The following is a 19,639-nucleotide window of genomic DNA, read 5'->3' as shown; positions in this document are numbered from 1 at the left end:
ACAAATGTGATCCAAATTTTTTGTCTGGATTGCCTGGATTTAATCACTTGACTTTTCGTTTAAATTTGTGCTGACAATGCAGCTATTTTCCCCCAGCCCGCTTCACTTTGTCATCAAATAGGAGGAGCGTCTATCTGCTTCCCGGCTTCTCCTGTCTTATACTCGTGGAGCGAGGGAGATGGATGTTATTACAAAGGAGATTTTGATTTTATTAAGCGAGCCACGATGCTGTATGTAATGTGGAAAGCCAAATAACAGCGTCGGATCCCAGATGGTCGACTTGATCCCCGAAAGATGGTTTGGCATTAACCACCATCTGCAGCTGTTTGTGGATCACGCTCGCTTCCAGCGGGACTTCAGTCTTTCCAGGCCCGAGTATAAGGGGCCGCTGGCCGGTATAGAGGGACATATCTCCCCTGGGACACAAATGTCAAGCCAGGACATAAAATACAGGCTTTTCGGTGAGTAAATCCATAACTTCTTAATAGATATATAGTCTAAATGTCCTATGTAAATATGTAACACATAAAAAAACGTTTTTGCTTTTAAAGAAATGGATGAGGAACACCGTTAACGCTTCGCGAATTGACTGAAAAGTTTGGATTTTTTTAACTTAAACGAAATTTCGCTTTGGTCTATTCAGTTTTGCTTTGCTTGTTTCGCCCAAATGGTGACAATTGAATTGCTCTAAACGTGTAAAACTTTCACATCGCAGACCACCACTTGCTCCTGAAAGCGCCTTTTACATAGGGATAATATGTAAATCATTTGCTCCAAACGTCTAGTTTGCGTTTGGTGTGATTGCTCTCTGTGCACAACTCTGTGGTGGCAGCACCATGGGTTAAACACAGAGATAAGTTTCCCCTCTGTTGGACTAAAAAGTGGAAACTTCTATTCATATTTCTCCTCACTTTTTCTTGTGTCAGTGAGTTTTGTGTCAGTCCCTGCTGTTTGCAGCTGTTGTCTGATATCTGCCCTTATAATCTCCCCGACATCTGGTGCCTCAGATATTCACTGCACAGAATCCCTAGCTTGATTTTCAACATGTTTTGTAGTTTAAACTTTGATAAACGTTTTTTAGTTTATTTTGATCAAATTTGACATTGGAAGTTATTTTTTTTAGTCTGCTGATTGTAATAAGTACAACAGTTGGAGGAAATTGCTCCTGTGACAAAAAGAGGATGTACCAAATTTACTGTAATACAAGAATGTGATTCCAGATCATTTGTACTGTTCAGGAATCTGTGAAGCAACCAACGAACCTCGGTAGGTGAAAAGACGTCCTTCCACATATGAATGAGTTTACAGAACATACTGAAGGGTCCACACTTTGAGATCTTCCGCAGCCTTCCAATCACAGATAACTCAGAATAAGTCATCCCCATGTCGGCCTGAGGAAAAAAGAAGTAGCAATCAGAAAGAAAACAAGAACATCAAATGCTCAAACTAGTTCCACAAGATTAGCATTGATGTTGTGATAGAGGTCTTTCAAACGGGATTTCCAGTAAAATTTGAAAAAGACAGAAATGTACGAGGACAGAAGATATTATGGACTGTTACTCTAATCCGATTAAGGACACAAAGAGAGAACATGGCGGACTGGCAGCAGCAGGACACTGATTGATTCATCCACAGTTCATGTAAGATTTCAAAATCCAGAAATCTTTTTAGAACTTTTTATTTAACCATTTTAGTAATTTTACACAATATCTCCTGACAGAAACTGAAATAGTAGACATCACGACAAACACAAAATACAAAAGGTCTTCACAATTATGACAGCAGGCAGAGCAGACAATATCCACAATCTGTAATCTGTGGCCAAGCAGGACCCTTTCCCAATGAGGAATTCCATTAGACCTCTCCTTCCAGTAACATCTCGTCCCATCATCCTCTCAATCAGACACCCAGATATTCTGAAATACAAGTCCATCTTTGTATAAAAGTGTCCATAGTTAGCTGCAAGCTTGCAGTCATTCGCTCCATTGTGTGAACATGTTTCATTCTCTGGGCCCACTAATTTATAGTTGATGGTTTTACATCTCTCCAGTGCACAGTAATCATTTTCTTTGCTACCAATAAAAGAACCCTCAGTATTTATCTCTGATCTGTGTTATATCTGTTTTTAGGTATGGCTCCCAACGAAAACATCACAGGTTCAGGAGTCACATTTACTTTTAATATTCCCTCTATTTCCTTTTTCTATCTACATTTTATTCCTACTTGCTTTTATTCTGTTTTATTTTGCTACATTTTAATCATGTAAAGCACTTTGCATTGTCTCTGTAGTGAATTGTGCTATATAAATAAATTTGCCTTGCCTTACCTGAATCCCGTTTGATCTGGTTGTATTAATTCTTAGTATTGTTTTGAATCCTGGTAGTTATTATGGAAGTCACAATTTTGTAATCCACACAGTAAATTTATAGGGTGATAACTGGTACACTAATGAGGGTCCTTCCCCTCCTCAAGTATTACCGTTAATATGGCTTCCGACCATGAATTTGGGGGTCTCCTGAATATAGTACGCAATTATATAATTTACATAGTATGGGAGCGAGTTCATTTACAAATATTTTGTAGTATTCTCCAGAAAAGCCGTCCATTCCTGGTGATTTATTGTTTTTTAATTTGGTGATGGTTTCCCTAATTTCACTTTCTGTGATAGGTTTCGTTAATAGTTCTGCATATATATATATATATATATATATATATATATATATATATATATATATATATATATATATATAAAAAAATCTGAGCGCTCCCTCTGCCTGATATGTTAGAGCTCCATCCAGTTGTTTTCTAACCTTTAATTTTTTTACAGTGTCACTCTTTCCCATTTGTTTGTGTTCTCTTGTTAACTTTTTTATTTCAGCTTCCAATTCTTGTTGTTTAGCCAGCCTTTGTTCCTTTATCCTGAATCCTATAGAAATAATCTTCCCTCTTATTGTGGCCTTACTGGCATCCCATACAACTGAGGGGGAGACACTACCATCATCATTTATGGTGAAGTATTCAACCAGGGCTCTATGCATTTCTTGCCTAATGTTTGTGTCTGCTAATAATGAGACATTAAACCTCCAATGTCTGAAATGATTGTCTATGCCTAAATTCATTTTAATTGTCACAGGGCCATGGTCTGAAATAGTGATTGCCTCAATTGTGCATTCTTTTATCCTATGCAATTCAGTTTTGGTTACACAGAAAAAGATCTATCCTCGAATAACTACCATGAACCTGGGACATAAACTTGAAATCTCTCATTGGGGTGGAGGTGATGCCAAATATCTACTAGGCCCAGTTCCCTCATCATATTTGATAGTGCCTTAGACATTTTAGATTGGGATTTTATTATTGTAGGTAACCTGTCCAACTTTGAATCCAGGATGCAGTTGAAGTGACCTTTGTAATAAAACGTGGACAATCTTCATTTGGGGCATGTACATTAAGTATGGTTATCTTTACTCCTCCAATTGTGCCTATTACCATAACATATCAGCCTTCATCATCTTGAAAGGTTTTCTCATTATTGTAATACATAGATTTACTAAACAATATAGCTACCCCTCTTTTCTTCGTTCTCCCATACGAAGAACTATAAACCTGGTCCACCCACTCTCTTTTCAGTTTTAGATGTTTAGTCTCTGATAGGTGTGTTTCCTGAATCAAAGCAACAGAGCAACGCAGCTTTAGTTGTCCCAAAATCTTTTTCCTTTTAATCGGATTATAAATTCCTCATATTATAACTTATAAAATTCAGCTCAGCCATGGTCCCTATAGAGTCTTTCGATATAACTCCCTGCCTGTTTACATTTGGATGTCAAAGAGTACCTACTCACTAACAAAGTGATGTTAGTTACAACTGTCAGGAACAACAAAACACAAAGAACAGTGTAAATAACACAAAACTGAACTTCCACTTCATAAATCTGACACAGCAGCTGAACTCTGGCTGTGTCAGGTCCCCAACGATATTGGGGCAGAGAGGTGTGACCTAGCCTCTCTGTGAGAAAAAGCACACAAATATGTGGGGAATGACACTAGATTTCTCTAGTTGGTTTTATTCCTGTGCTATATATGCATTTCCTAATATAATCATATGCCGTGGAAGTTTAGGTTCTGGTCATATAACTGGAATATCATGAAAAAGTGGATTTCCTTCAGTAATTCCATTCAAAAAGTGAAACTTGTATATTATATTTGTTCATTACACACAAACTGATATATTTCAAGTGTCTATTTTAATTTTGAAAATTAGATTACTTAAGATCAATCCTTCCCATACAAAAGGTGACTAACAAAGTTTACTCTTTTAAGCTATACACCTGTATAGCTTAAAAAGAGTAAAGAAAAATAAAATCAAAGAACAGATACAACTTAAGATGGTCTTAAATTAAGTAAAGTTATGTTTATAAATCAGCAAACTGAAGAAACTACATAGGAAATGTGTTTTTTTTTTTTGTCTCTGCTCTGTCTACTCATTCCCCAGTCACTGTCTTAAATAAGTCATTTGACCAAATACTTAATAATGTAATAATAATTGAGATTTTTTTTATTTATTGTGTTTAATTTGCCAGAGAAACAAGCCACCTCTGTTTGATTAAATCTCATAAAAAATAGCTGCATGATAATTCATCTGGTTTAACATCACTTAAAGATCATCCTATTACTAAATAGGTAACTTTTAGGGTAACCTTTTTTTAATTAGAGGGCAGAGTGATAAATATGAACACACCACCCTTTCCAGATTTCTGGGGGAAAAAAATGTATCCTGCATTTTCTAATTTCTAGCACTGTTTTTCAAAAATAATAACATATTGAAATTACTGGTTAGACTGTGGCAGAAAGTTGAATTACATGGCCATATGGTTTTAAAGGTACATACTTTCTGTGTTCACCTCTTCATCTTCTAATTTTCTTGATACTCTGAGCTATAGTATCAAGATCATAAACAAACATTCAGGTATTCGTATCAAAGAAACTTGTTTGAATCAAGTACGATTTGACATTGAAATACATCTCTACACAAGTGAGTATGATTCCTTAGACCTTGTCAACAAATCCTTTTCTATATTTAAGTAAAACCTATAAACTATAGTTCCACATACAAACTACAACAATATATCATAAGCTTTGGCAACTTTTACAATACAAAGCGCTATCTTTACCTGCATTCTTAATGAATAAAATATGTCTAGTACCAAAACAATAAACCTATTATCCCTTTCCTAGTTTACTCAACACCTACTGTATGAAATGTTTTATAGTTAAATAAGACCAACAAGTAGATGTTTTGTTTCCATGCCATCAGCCATTGACATTTTTTTTTAAATTCCTATCCCCTACATTTTCAAATATTGAACAAATTTTGCTCAGGATACCAGAATTTGTATAACCGGTTACATCCTCTAATTTAGTTTAACTGCGGCATCAAACAAACACAGCAGTTTTTAAAAAAATTATATTCAAACATGTTTACAAGGATTTAGCTAAAATGTGAGACCCACTTTCACTGGTCCACGGGAACAGAGAAAGATGTAAGGGGAGAGGGCTTAGCTTTATTACGGTGCCACTCAGCTGTGTTCTTAGCTGAATAAGTTCCGGCTAACTGTATGGTCAACTGATCGATAGATAAATCAAACCAGAATGCTATGACTGTTTCTTTTATATGAGGTGAATAAGCCATTTGTTGAATCATTAAAGCACAAGGACAATATTAAAAACTGTAAAACACATCAAGGTTCCGTAAAATACTAGTCTCAATGTTTTCGCTGTATAACTACAAATAAAAAATATGTTGATCATTTATTCTACCATGCTCTCTTTTCAAAGAATGATTACACTACACACTAGTCTGATATCTTTAAAAGACCAAAATCATCTATACTTAATCCCCATGAAGGTCATAAATCTTTATAAAACTATTGAAAAACTTTAGTAAGACATAAATCTCATAAGCGTGATTGTTTCTAAATTCAACCACAAATATTTCTGTCTGAAACACTACTTTTTTAAATTCAACAATGTTATTTTGTTTTTGTAACCCCTGTATAGTTAAACTAATACTAAGCAAAAGAAGGTTTTTACTAATACCAAATTATTGTGACGGGGTTGTTTTATATCTGACTATTTAAAATTTTAATTATGTTTCTAATTGAGGATAAACTTTTTTGTTTAAAATAGTAAAGGATTTCATGCTCAGGATACCGGAATTTATATAACCGGTTACATCCTCTAATTTAGTTTAACTGTGGCATCAAAGAAAGATACAAACACAGCAGTTTTAAAAAAATTGTAATTCAAACATGTTTACAAGGGAATAACTAAAATTTGAGACCCACCTTTTATATTTGGAATATTTTTAAAATATAAAATTATATGCATTGACATAGTCAACCGCAGTTACAAAAATGTAATCAAAAAATAAAGTGCACCCTCAAAAATAACCACAACAAAGGTCAGAGAAAAGGGGAGGGGAGGTGTTGGCCTAGTGGTTAGAGCAGTGAGCTTGCACTCTGAGAAGGTTGCAAGTACCCGGTTCGATCCCCACTGCCTACACTCTGGCTCCCTGACCAAGACCCTTAACCCCAGATTGCTCCCCAGGCGCCGCACAGTGGCAGCCCACTGAGTCTTCAGCTGCTTCAGAAGACTTCAGCTGATGCAGAAGGGAATTTTTCCATTGTGAGATCAATAAAGTTCAATTATTAAAAAAGTGCAACCTCTTAAAAAATGTTCAGAAGACTGCAAAGGTATTTGTGGAGTTTGGTCAAATAATTTTCAAACATGAAATTATATGTACTAACATTCGTATGTCAGTCTCGGTTCCAAACTATTAATAAAGTAAATAAAAGTGCATCCTCATATATGAGGTGATTATAATCAAAAGGTTGCCTGACTGTAGCTATAACGCCTGACTGCGTCAGGCATTGTAGAAATATTTTATAAAATCTTATAGCTGAAAATAAAAGAATAATTTACACTTTCTACTTAAAACTTAACCCCCAAAACCATTTATTTTCACTTGTCACTCTAATTCTACATTGTCAATTCTATTTTCTAGGTGAGGGCATCAGTGGTAAATTTTTCATAACAAAAAGGGCATTACAAAAACATGATCCTTTGCTGCAATTAACAGCAGGTTTCTTTTTTTAATCAATAACATTAGCAGCAGCAGAAAACAAATGCTCACTGTCTATGCTGGTGCAAGGAGAGGACGGTTATTTTTGTGAGGCAAGCTCTGGGAACCGGGTCAGAGGGCGGTGCTGAAAGCACTGAATATTCCCTTTGGGCATGCGCAGTTCGAGTAATTATACCAAGAGAGTCACACCTGTGATGCCGGATGACCACTCAGAAGCTATATAGCCTGGTGTCATCCTTGGCTCTGTTCCTTTTTTCTTCTTGCATGCAGTTCGCTATCTTCCCCATTGTTTGACGCCCCTATTTCTTGTTGGAGTTGCGTTTTTTTTCTCCGCCCTCCCAAGGCTGCAACCAGTTGATCTGTTGGAAGATTTTGGAAGGTAAGTTTGCTGGTGACGGCAGCGTTCGCGCCCCCTCTTCCCAGCTCACGGCTTCTTGTTACCGTGTTACCTACAGCTTGGGCTGCTTTGATTGAGAACTGGTGACAGCGGCGTTTCGCCCCTACTCTCGGTGTGACCAACGTCATTTGCCAAGTTTGAATATGGCTAACGTTGTTAGCTCCTTTGTTTCATTAGTTTTATACCTGGTGACGGCAGCGTTTCTGCCCCCTCTCCCAATGTGACCAATTTCATTTACTGAAGTTGAATACGGCTAACGTTGTTAGCTCCTTTGGTTTATTAGTTTATTCCTGGTGACGGCAGCGTTTCCGCCCCCTCTCCCAGTGTGACCAACTTCATTTACCTAAGCTGAACACGGCTAACGTTGTTAGTTTCTTTGGTTTATTAGTTTATACCTGGTGATGGCAGCGTTTCCGCCCCCTCTCCCAGTGTGAACAATTTCATTTACTGAAGTTGAATACGGCTAACGTTGTTAGTTTCTTTGGTTTATTAGTTTATTCCTGGTGACGGCAGCGTTTCCACCCCCTCTCCCAGTGTGACCAACTTCATTTACCTAAGCTGAACACGGCTAACGTTGTTAGTTTCTTTGGTTTATTAGTTTATACCTGGTGATGGCAGCGTTTCCGCCCCCTCTCCCAGTGTGACCAATTTCATTTACTGAAGTTGAATACGGCTAACGTTGTTAGTTTCTTTGGTTTATTAGTTTATACCTGGTGACAGCAGCGTTTCCGTCACCTGCTCCGGGGGAGTGGCATCTTCACCGCGACGTAGTGCGCATGATCTGGAACCTCTTTGGCCAGGCATAGGTAGATCTGTTCGCCACAGAGGAGTCGACCCATTGTCCCCTATGGTATTCCCTGACAGGGGTGGAGGGCGCATTGGCCCAGGACGCGCTGGCCCATCCATGGCCACAGGTTCTCCTGTATACCTTTCCACCCCTCACGCTGATTTGGCCTACTCTATGGAGGGTTCTCGAGGAAGGTCACAGGGTGTTGCTGGTTGCTCTGTTCTGGCCAGCGCTGATGTGGTTCCTGCTGCTTTGGAGTCTGTGTCACAGTACTCCATGGCGTCCTCCAACAAGGAGGGATCAGTCGGGGGGACAGATATGGCACCCTAACCCTCAACGTCTCCAGCTGTGGGCATGGCCCCTGAGAGGCTGACTGGGTGTTCAGACCCTGTCAGACACACCATATTGAGTGCTAGGGTGCCCTCCACTCAGCTGCAGTATGATAACAGATGGTGTCTCTTTTCACAGCAATGCTCTGCCTGCGATGAGAATCCGGTCTCCTGCTCGGTGCCCACTATTCTGGAGTTCCTCTAGTCTCTTCTTGATACACTGTATGAAAGTGTGATTTTCGTCACTATGCGGCTCTGTAGATTGTCGTGGAAGTTCAGGTTAACGGCTGTTCATGGTAATTTGCAGGCAACACCGAAAACTGCCGTGAATTGTCAGAAATTGACGTGGGCCTCACTTGGCAGTGGTCCCCCAATGAGCCCCCTCCTCCTAATTCTAGAGGAGGCTTTAACATGTAAATGAAAATGTTGTGAGCTATACAAATGCAAATCAGGGTTGCAGGGAGAGTTTACCCCACTTCTCGCGTTCGACTCCCCTTCAACTCCTCTCGATCTACAACTTTCAGCCAGTCCGCAGACTGACGAGAAGAAACTGCTGATTGCTATCAGTGGACTGTCTCATATGAGTCAGTCGATATTGAAGCAATGTCAAGAGCGTGGAAATGTTTAAGTCAGAAGTTTTGGTTGGGTCATTCATGATAAAGTAAATGAAATGGGGTTTAATGAACTAAAAATAAGTCCCACAGTACCTTTCCCAGATACTCCACCATGGGTTTTTAGGGAGGTGGCCACTGATTTGGGATTATTAGAAGAAAAACAAAATAATGACATGGACAAATACAGGGTGCAGAGTTATTTATTGGAGAGGTATAGTGAGGACTTAACTATATATACAGATTCATCTAAACTAACTGATAAAAGAATGGGTGTTGCTTATGTCATTCCAAAATTAAACATTAAAGTCGGAAAAAGAATCAGTGATGATTTAGCAGTTTACACAGCGGAATTGATTGCTGTGTGGCTAGCTTTGCTTTGGGTGGAGGTCAATAGGCCATGGAAGGCAGTAATTGCTTCAGATTCCAGCTCAGCTTTAATCAGTATTAAAACATTTCAGTCAAAATCAAAGCAAGACATTGTCTATGATATACTGCAAGCTGCAAATAATCTAATAAAGTCAGGAATTAATATAACTCTGGTATGGTACCAGCTCATATAGGAGTAATAGGAAATGAGTTAGCAGATAAAAGTGCTAAGCAAGCAGATAGACATTCTAATATAGATGTTGAAGTGAACTACAGCAAAGCAGAAATTGAAAGTATGGTCAAAAACATAGTTATGGGTAAATGGCAAACATTATGGGACGGCGGGCAGACTGGAAGACAATTCTATAATATTCAGAATAAAGTGGGAAAGAGCAGAAATACAAACAGAAGCAAGGAGGAGGAGGATGTATTTTCTAGAATGAGGTATGGACACACACAGGGTCCGAAATTAACACTCGCCAGTCGCCAAATGCGAGTAAATTTCCCGTTTGGCGAGTGAATTTCAGAGGGCTAGCTGCCACATGGCGAGTAAATGTTTGTACCAAATAAAATAAAAGTAACATAAAAATAACAAAACCCATACGATCCGTTCACAGCTCTGTCCATCCAGAGCTCAGTCTAGACCCGCCTTCTGCGGAGCTGGTTCAACTTCTTTCACATTCAGAACCAGTCATGGCTGCACGCTGGATCAGAAAACAGATCTGCTAAACAGATGCAGTCTAAAACGCCAATTAGTCTGTTTATAAGTTTCGTTCTTATTTATTCTGATTTTTTTTAACTACCTGCACTGCGGCTCTGTGCTTCACCGCTCTTACTGCGCGTCCCCCGCCCCCTCTCGGAGCAAGGTGCTTTTATCAGCGGCCAGCCTTCAAAACGTGAATCGCTACGTTTAATGTCCTTCCACTCGTACCAAAATGTCCCAATTAAAGTCAGTAGGAGAGTCGGTAACTGTTTTTCATGCTCTTTTGTTTTTAACGACACAGAACCAGCGGTGCTTCGATGGGCGTGGTGCGTTGCGCTTGAATTCAGGTGCGCAAAATTACGTTACATGTAACCTGTAACATCGGGAGCGCAGCGCACAAGGGTAAAATCCAGCAGCGAGATCAGCGTAAAGACGCAGCGTGAACCCTGAGTGCTTTAACTGTTGCAGCTGAGGGGAAAATTTTGAACCATACACAGGAGCGGTTCTCAACAGGGGCCTATGCCCATGTAGAACTGTTCCTGGCCCCTGTTATGGCCCCTGTACTAAAAACATGATGTTAAATTTCTTAGGATGATAAATGCTGACAAAGATAACGTGACTGACTGGTCATTTGGATCAGTTGCATTTTTTTCGTTTATGGTTTTACCCAATAATAAAATAACAAAATAATTAAAAAATAAATCTAAAAAAAATAACAATAATTAAAATCAAGCTGTTTCACGTTAAGCTCCCGCTGTATTGAGAAAAGATCAGGGGGTCTAATATTTTAAACGATGAAATGTTGACCTGTTAAGTCCCCCCCCCCCAAATCTTTTGTTCTGTGCCCCTGTGAAAAAACACTATAATAATTTCGGACACTGGACACACACGTCTAAATAAAACTTTGTTAATAATAAAGAAGCATGCTGATGGCAACTGTGAATTCTGTGGTAGTCCAGAGACTATAGAGCATGTTATTGTACACTGTAATAAATATCAGGAAGAAAGACAAAGACTAGTCTTACAATTACAAGGAGAACAGATGAGGCTAAACTTAGAAGAAAATCTGCAAAAAAAACACAGGGGAAATGAGTGTAAACTATGTAATTGGCTTCCTGAGGAATACAGGACTAATTAAAATAATTTAGTATGATCTTTTTGTTTTTGTTTTGTTTTGATTGATTTGTTTCGTTATGTATGTTTGTTTGTTTGTTTTATTTGTTTGCAAGGAAAGGTTAGACTCCAGTACCACACTCCAGTCCAGTTGGTGGCGGTAATGCACCATTAAAGTTAGTTGCCAACCGCCATAAAAACGGAAAGAAGAAGATTATCTCCTTATCAGAGTGGTTTTAGAAGTGGACGGACAACGGTAGATCCAATTGTTTGTTTAGAAAATGAAATAAGAAAGGCTCAGGTAAATAAAAAAATGCTCTTAGCTACATTTTTTGATATTGAAAAAGCGTATGATATGCTTTGGAAGGAGGGTTTATTAATTAAGATGGATAAAATGGGAATTAAAGGAAAAATGTTTAATTGGATTAAGGCTTTTTTAAAGAATAGAACAATAGAAGTAAGAGTTGGGGTAAATTATTCAAATATTTATGCTATACAAAATGGAACTCCACAAGGTAGTGTATGTAGTCCATTGCTTATAAATATAATGATTAATGATATTTTTGATAATATAGATTTTAGAATTAGTAAAGCATTATATGCAGATGATGGGGCATTATGGGTGAGAGGAAGAAATATTAGTCATTTAAAAAATAGAATGCAATCAGCTATTAAAATGGTTGAAAGATGGTCACATGAATGGGGGTTTCATTTGTCTGTTGAGAAGACACAAGTAATATGTTTTTCAAGGAAAAGGGTTAATCCAACAGTAGATCTAACATTATATGGGCATAAATTGAAACAGGTAAATATCGTAAGGTACCTCGGCGTATGGTTTGATGAAAAACTTTCATTTAAGATACATATACAGAAGATTATTGATAAATGTAAAAAAGGTATTAATATTTTGAAATGTTTGTCAGGGAATGACTGGGGGGCAACTAGTACATCTTTGAAAAGAATATATGATGTTTTAATTTGATCTGTGTTGGATTATGGATGTATCGTTTATAAGTCAGCTGCAAATTCTTTGTTACTAGATTTAGATAGAATCCAAGCTAAAGCACTTAGAATATGTTGTGGTGCTTTTAGAACATCTCCAATTCCTGCTCTTCAGGTGAATACTGGAGAAATGCCACTGGACTTAAGGAGGATAAAACTGTCAATAAATAAATTACTGGTTAAATTTACAAGGGCATGAGGAAAATCACCCTACTAAACAGATATTCAGAGAATGTTGGGAATATGGCCATAACGTAAGGAGTTTTGGATGGGAAGGAAATAATTATGTAGAGTATTCTGGGATAAGTAATATAGCATACTGTAAAACTGTAATCACATCTAAAATTGCTCCATGATTATTTGAAACGCCAACAGTAAATTTGGAAACCAAAAAAATAGAACAGTCCTGTGGAGGTTTGTACCAAATTATTCAGCAGTATTTAGATATAAGGTATGAAAATATGACACAAATATATACAGATGCGTCAAAAGAGGAAAATGGTAAAACAGGAGTAGCAGTATATATTCCAAAAGAAGATATTTCTATAAAAAGAGGGCAACAGATAATTTATCAATTTTTTCAGCAGAGATGTTGGCAATTATTTTGGCATTACAATGGGTGCTGGAGGTGAAGCCTAGAAATGTAGTTATCTGTTCAGATTCATTGTCTTGCCTGACTAGTTTTAAAAGTGGAAAATCTGAAAGCCGTCAAGATCTTTTAGATTAAGTCAGTTATTTAATATATGTTATACAGCAACAAAAAATAAGTATTCAATTCACATGGGTTCCAGCACATAAAGGAATTTTAGGTAATGAAAAAGTAGATAAGTTAGCTAAAGAAGCAGTTAAGGCAAGACAAATTGAATATGAGGTCCCACTAAGTAGAACAGAAATAAAAGTAATTATTAAAGATAAAATAAATAATATATGGCAGGAGAGATGGAATTTAGAAGAAAAAGGAAGACATTTATATAAAATACAAAAATATATTATCAGAAGATATAATAGTATAATGAATAGAAGAGAGGAAATATGGATAAACAGGTTGAGGATAGGGCATACTAGTATAAATGCTGGTTTAAAAATAATAGGGAAACATCCAACAGGTAACTGTTCTTGTGGAGAAATCGAAGGAGTAGAACATATTTTGATTTATTGTAGAAAATATATAAAACAGAGGAAAGAACTGGAAAGGGTATTGGGGAGTTCAGTAAAGATGGCTGAATTATTAGGGAAACATCAATCAGATAAAATAATTAAAGCACTTATTAAATATTTAAAAGATACAGAATTAGCTGGGAGGATTTAGTGTGTGTGTGTGTGTGTGTGTGTGTGTGTGTTTGTGTGTGTGAAAATATGGATATAATTTAGTTTCATTAAGATATAGATATATAGGAAAATATATTTTTAAATTACATCTCCGTCCAGTTGATGGCGGTAATGCACACAGTATGTAAACTGCCAGAAAACACAATAGAAGAAGAAGAAGAAGAAGAAGAAGAAGAAGAAGAAGAAGAAAGACGACGAAGAAGAAGTGGACAGTCACGTCAGCTTGTGACGGTGCCGATATTTTAATTTTTTTTTATTGAAAGAATTATACAAACCACAAGGCAGCAAATCAGGTGTTTCAATACAAAACAGAAATGAGAGGCATGGATGCAGAACAGCCACAAAAGGACAGACAACAACAAAAAAAGAATACATTGAGACCATTGAAAACAAGGCAGTTACGAACAGGGCTTGAGCGTCATGACGTATTACTTTGTGTGGCCGCCATATTGAATGCCCCGCCGCCGCTACTCAGACTACTGCCTATGACTACCGCGTACTGTACTCCCTCTCTCACCCGTGTTTTAATTTGATTAATTTTACCTTAACTTGATTTCAACCATGGTAAACCGTTGCTGTATTGTGGGGTGTAACAGCGCCACACATGATCGCCATGGGAAAAACATAGAAAATGGGTTAACTTTGCACCGCTTTCCTACCTGGAAGCGGAACCACGGAGAACAACTGTCAGAGACAACAAAGAGTCGTCGGCTCGCTTGGATCGCGGCTTTAAGACTACCGATCATAACTTTCCACAGTATCCCGATGTCAATGAGAGTGTGTTCCCTGCATTTTCTTTCTGGTAAGTTAAAGATGCACGGTTTTATTTTATAGCCTACATTGTTTCTTTCCTTCAGCCGCCACCACAAACATGCACATAAATACTAAAAGGGCAGCGGGAAAAGGCTCAAATATGTGAGAAACCCGGAGGGTTTAGGGAGGGTTGGCAGTTAACGTTACTAATTAAACCTTTGAAACACATAGCAGCTAGTTAAAAGTACATTACATGCGTGAGTGGTTGTTAGCACTAACGGTTAGCAGGTGCCAGAGTCCGTCTGAGCACAGCTTACCTTTGTGTGAATTACTGTGTTCCCACTGTTTGCTGGCTTTATGATCTGCAGCTCCTGAACCCATCCATTCGTGAACTGCACATGAGACTCCAAGGACTTGTAGCTTTGGAACTGTTCTGAAGTATAGGCGCTCACACCACTAACAAGGTAGCCAAAGACGTCTGATATGCAAAACAGTGGCAACAAGTGGTCGTCGGCACTCCATAATAATGCTGATTTTGTCAACATACCGATCCCTGGCTTCTCTATTTAATGTGTCCCGGTAAATTTCAGATCCTTTTCGTGATTTTTTACATATTTTTTCTATCTATTCTTTCTCAACTCTACTTCTACGTCTCTTCATTCAACAACGTTATGTCAGAGGTATTTTAACGTTGCGTTGCTATCAACATGGCCGCCACGTCCCACAATGCAACGCGGATCCCAAGCGGACGCGGACAAGACTGCTAACTTATGTTCTACAATAATGTTGAGAAGTTTTTTAGCAATAGGAGTCACCATTATTTTAAGGGCTTTTACATAGAGTAGAAACTCATTGAAAAAAGTACAAAATTTAGGAGGCATTTTCTTACATTTGGACTTATGTATGTATGACTTTCCAAGAATTATGATAGTATTTATCAGAAGGGATGTTTTTTACAGTCCAAGATTAGACCAAAAATAATGTCTTTCTGACAAAAAATCTCCAGCTGAGGAAAACTAGGTTGTAACCATATGAAAACATTTTGCCAAAAAGCATCAGAGAAATTACAGAGAAAAAATATATGGTCAGTAGATTCAATATCAGTATTACAGAAGGAACAACAATTGGTTTCAAATCCAAAACGCTTATGTAAAAAGTCATTGGAGGGATATATATTATTCAACGTACGATAATGAATTTCTTTCGCTTTGGGGGGAATAGGAAATTTCAAAAACTGTGTTCTCAAACAGGGCACAATATCTTTAGGAACGAATTCTAAGATAGAATTTTTGTAAGATTGAAATGGAAACAAGATACGAGTGAATAAGTAACGAATAGTTTTATTTTGAATTGGAGTCTCTCTGAAATCACAATCACCTATTAAGATTAGAGGAAGTTGAGGAAGGATAAGGTTAGTGGATGTTGATAAAACACTTCTAATCAAGATCAAAATAGATTGTGGAATAGCTTTGGTAATAAGCTTGAATGTTTTTAGATGAGTAAAATTACCATATTTAGTACAGAAGTCATTAAATGCTAAAAGATGGCCACTATTATCTACAAGGTGAATTGGAGACCAAATACCATTATCTAACCAATCCTTATAAAATACAGACTTGTTTCTAATAGTAACATATCTATTATTCCAAATCGGGGTATTGTGTGGAGTAAAATTATGATTGTATAGAAGTTTCCAATATAAAAGGACTTGTTGGTGGAAGAGAGATAATTTGATGGGCAATTTTTGAATTAAGTAATCACATTTAAGTAAGAAATCAATGCCTCCCAGCATCTTAAAGATTTGCCTGGGGATATGAAACCAGATGTTATTTGTGTTTAAAAGTGATTTTAACCAGTTAATTTTCAAAGTTCCATTCATGAACTCAAAATCAATGGCTTCTAACCCTCCATCCTCATATTTCTTAGATAATAAAGTCTTTTTAATATAATGTGTTTTTTTCCTCCAAATGTAGTTGAAATTAATTAGATTTATTCTTTTAATAGAGATCGCTAAAGAATATGCTGGAAAGATACATCTTGAAATACTTTCCATCTTAGTCAAAAAGACTCTACCTAGTAAACTAACATCACGCAGCAGCCACAAGTTGAGCTTAGATTAATAGTGCCGATATGAATGAGCGGTTCACTCAACTGCAGAATAGACCCTTTTCACATGACGTCACTCAACTTCCGTTTTGAAGCGCAGCAGGGTATCTTTACTTCCGGCTACATGCTTTTACATAGAAAATTCGGGAGGTGAAGACGTGTTTCACTGATAATCAGCGCAATTTCATAAGGTAAGACTGAGACCACAATATTAAACGTGTCGTATTGACTATCTTTATTTTCCTTAGTATTTGTAGCGAACATTGCTGTTATATAGATGCTTTGATCGGGACAGCAACATGTAGATCAAAGCTAACATGCAGCAGCTTGTTAACTTACTTTACCTATCATTAATCTGATGTAGATGTTATAAAATTATTGCTGTAGCTTTGTTATTATAGAAATAAATCTTGTTTTTCACTGAGTGAAAAAAGAGACATTTATCTGCTACATTGTTCCCCTTACTATATTATGGTGACGTGTTATATATAATTGCAGTCACTGAATTCAAAAGATCTTATTCCATTTGAATCTTTTTGTTCATTCCTAAAAAAATAACGACCGTGGGTCTATTGGACAGTGCCTCTGGGTCTGAATTTTCTGTGTTGCATTTCTCATTATTTGCACTTTATATTAATGCACTTTTTTTCTTAGTTTTTGTGCAGAATACTGTGTATTTTAAGTAGAAGCCTGAAATAGTTTTATTATACTGTATTAGTAATGACATGTGCTGCTGACCTCTTAGTCAGATCAACCTTTGAAAAAGAGATCTTAATCTCAATGGGAGTTTATCTGGTTAAATCTGAGGTTTTAAAAAGTATTATAATTAATCTATTTTTTTCTCCCCTTGTCCTCCTTGTGTCCATCCCCCAGCAGCATCATATCCACCAAGCATGGCACAATCACAGGGAAACTGGTACTGCAGTGTCCCACAGTGCTCGAACAACAAAAAAAACTTTCCATATCTCAGTTTTCACGACTTCCAGGCTGATGCTGAGACTCGTGCCTGTTGGATGACGGCAATAAGAAGAGACGAGGGGCCAAATTTTAAAATCCTTCGCTGCAGCACTTACGTCTGCAGTCAGCACTTCTCTTCCGAGGAGACCCAGAACTACAGCTGCCATCCCTCTCCCAGTGATTTTTTTTAACACATTAAACTCCATCTTTCTTTCTTAAAGATAATTGAGTTATAAGTTTATTTAGCTTAATTTCAGTGGGTCATTACATACAAATGACCCACAGAAATTAATCTGAGAAATTAATTTCTGCACATACAAATGGTTTTTAAAAATACTCACCTGTACACTGATCGCACACTGTCTCTTTCTCCTGCATTGTTTACATTTCAATTGTTTACTGTTAAATCACTGCTGCACTTTATCCTGTAATTTACTGTAATTCTCAAGCTGTATGCAAATGAAATTTAATTCTGTACGCACTCTGTGCATAGAAAATGACAAATAAAGTTGTCTAAGTCTAATTGTCACGATTTGTCTATGGATGAACCCAGAACCACACACGGGACTTAAAATGAAAGTATTTATTGAAGGTTTGATGGGATGGAGGGTGATGTAACCAGCGAGGTAGAACTGCACGGGAACAGGGTGATGGTGTTAGCAGGAGCTGACGGCCCAGAGAGAGACTTCTTGGAACCAGGAACAGGCAGCACGGTCCACAGCTCGGCAGAGAATTGACAGTTCAGGGGAGAACCCACCAGAGCTCGGCAGCAGGCTCTTCTGTAAGGCAGAGGGGAACCGAAGCAAGACAGCATGATAAACAGGACAGGTAAAAGGTAAAATGGACAGAGCTGCTATGAAGTAGCAGGGCTACTATGTGATTACATAGAGCTTTACCTGCAGCACAAGAACACGACAGGCACTCCAGAGCCATGGGATCCTCTTTCTTATCCAGTGGAAACTAGAAATAGAGACATGCTGTTTTAGGTGGATTTAGCTAATGTTTAATTTATCAAAGCAGCAACATGAAAATTATGACTGCTGGAAACAGCAGATGCAAAGAAGTTTATTTTTCACTCACTGACTACATTTACATGTGCATAATAATAATCAGTGTTATCAGAATCAAATTACCCCTATGGGACACCGTTATTTGGACTGAAAGCTATAAAAATCTGATAAGACACCAGGTCTTGTTTTTATGGCACTCTCAGGCTCAATCCTCCATTTGACTTTAGTCAAGAACACTAATTCATGCGAGCATGAAAATATTAAAAACCGAGGAATGCCTATCTATGTAATAAATAACTAAAATATATGCAGTGATGTCTGAAGTTTTTAAAATCCATGGTTTTTTTGGTCAGTTCCTGAAAAATAACAGTATAGGACACAAAGGGTTTGCCCCGACAGCAGCATAATCCATAAATACTATAATGAACTGATTATTAGTGTGCATGCAACATTATTGACAGCGTCTTTCTCAGTCTTTGATGTCCTAAACTATCACAGTTTTAACAGGAATAGGCAGAATTATTTTATTAATTGAAGCTCCAAATCTACTGACGAGACTGAGAAACACACTGAACCCACAGAGGAACTTTGTGGGATACTGCAAAGTCTGCAACCGCAGTAAAATACTACACAAAAAGAAAAAGCTGAAGGGAATGAGGCTCCTCATTTTTATTCATAGAGCTGTGAAAGCGTGCTCTAACTGTGACCAAGTGGCCAACAGCATTGACACTGTTCTAAAACAAAGTATGAAAAGGCTCAACATTATACATCAACTATATCCCTGGTGTGACTCATTGGCTAAAAGCTGTGAAACAGAATAGCTGATATAGCAATAAAGCTAGCGTAGCAATATAATGGAGAAATAGAAAACTAATAAATGACAAAAGTCCTGTTGGTAGCATAGCTATCATTATCCTAGCATCTATGCTAACAACAGAGCTAAGAAGACAAAGCTCTTACCTTCATAAAAGAGAAGGTATTGTTCCACAAAGAACTTGCCATCTTTGTCGAGATTGGAGGCTGGTGTGGCCG

At 37.6% G+C, this 19,639-nt stretch overlaps 1 protein-coding gene across 3 annotated transcripts in view; it reads right to left on the bottom strand.

Moving 5' to 3' along the window:
* The window catches only part of nadsyn1 (NAD synthetase 1), a 143,791-nt gene that overhangs the window by 15,247 nt on the left and 108,905 nt on the right, over window positions 1-19,639 (bottom strand). For all 3 annotated transcript variants that reach the window (XM_012856022.3, XM_036133090.1, XM_021312588.2), the window contains one exon: window positions 1,263-1,391. In XM_012856022.3, the coding sequence (XP_012711476.1) occupies window positions 1,263-1,391 (129 nt within the window). The remainder of the gene's footprint in view (window positions 1-1,262; window positions 1,392-19,639) is intronic.

The sequence above is a fragment of the Fundulus heteroclitus genome, unplaced genomic scaffold (assembly GCF_011125445.2).
Source record: "Fundulus heteroclitus isolate FHET01 unplaced genomic scaffold, MU-UCD_Fhet_4.1 scaffold_57, whole genome shotgun sequence".
NCBI lineage: Eukaryota > Metazoa > Chordata > Actinopteri > Cyprinodontiformes > Fundulidae > Fundulus > Fundulus heteroclitus.
The sequence above is the reverse complement of the archived record's forward strand: the minus strand, read 5'-3'. Positions and strand labels throughout refer to the sequence as shown.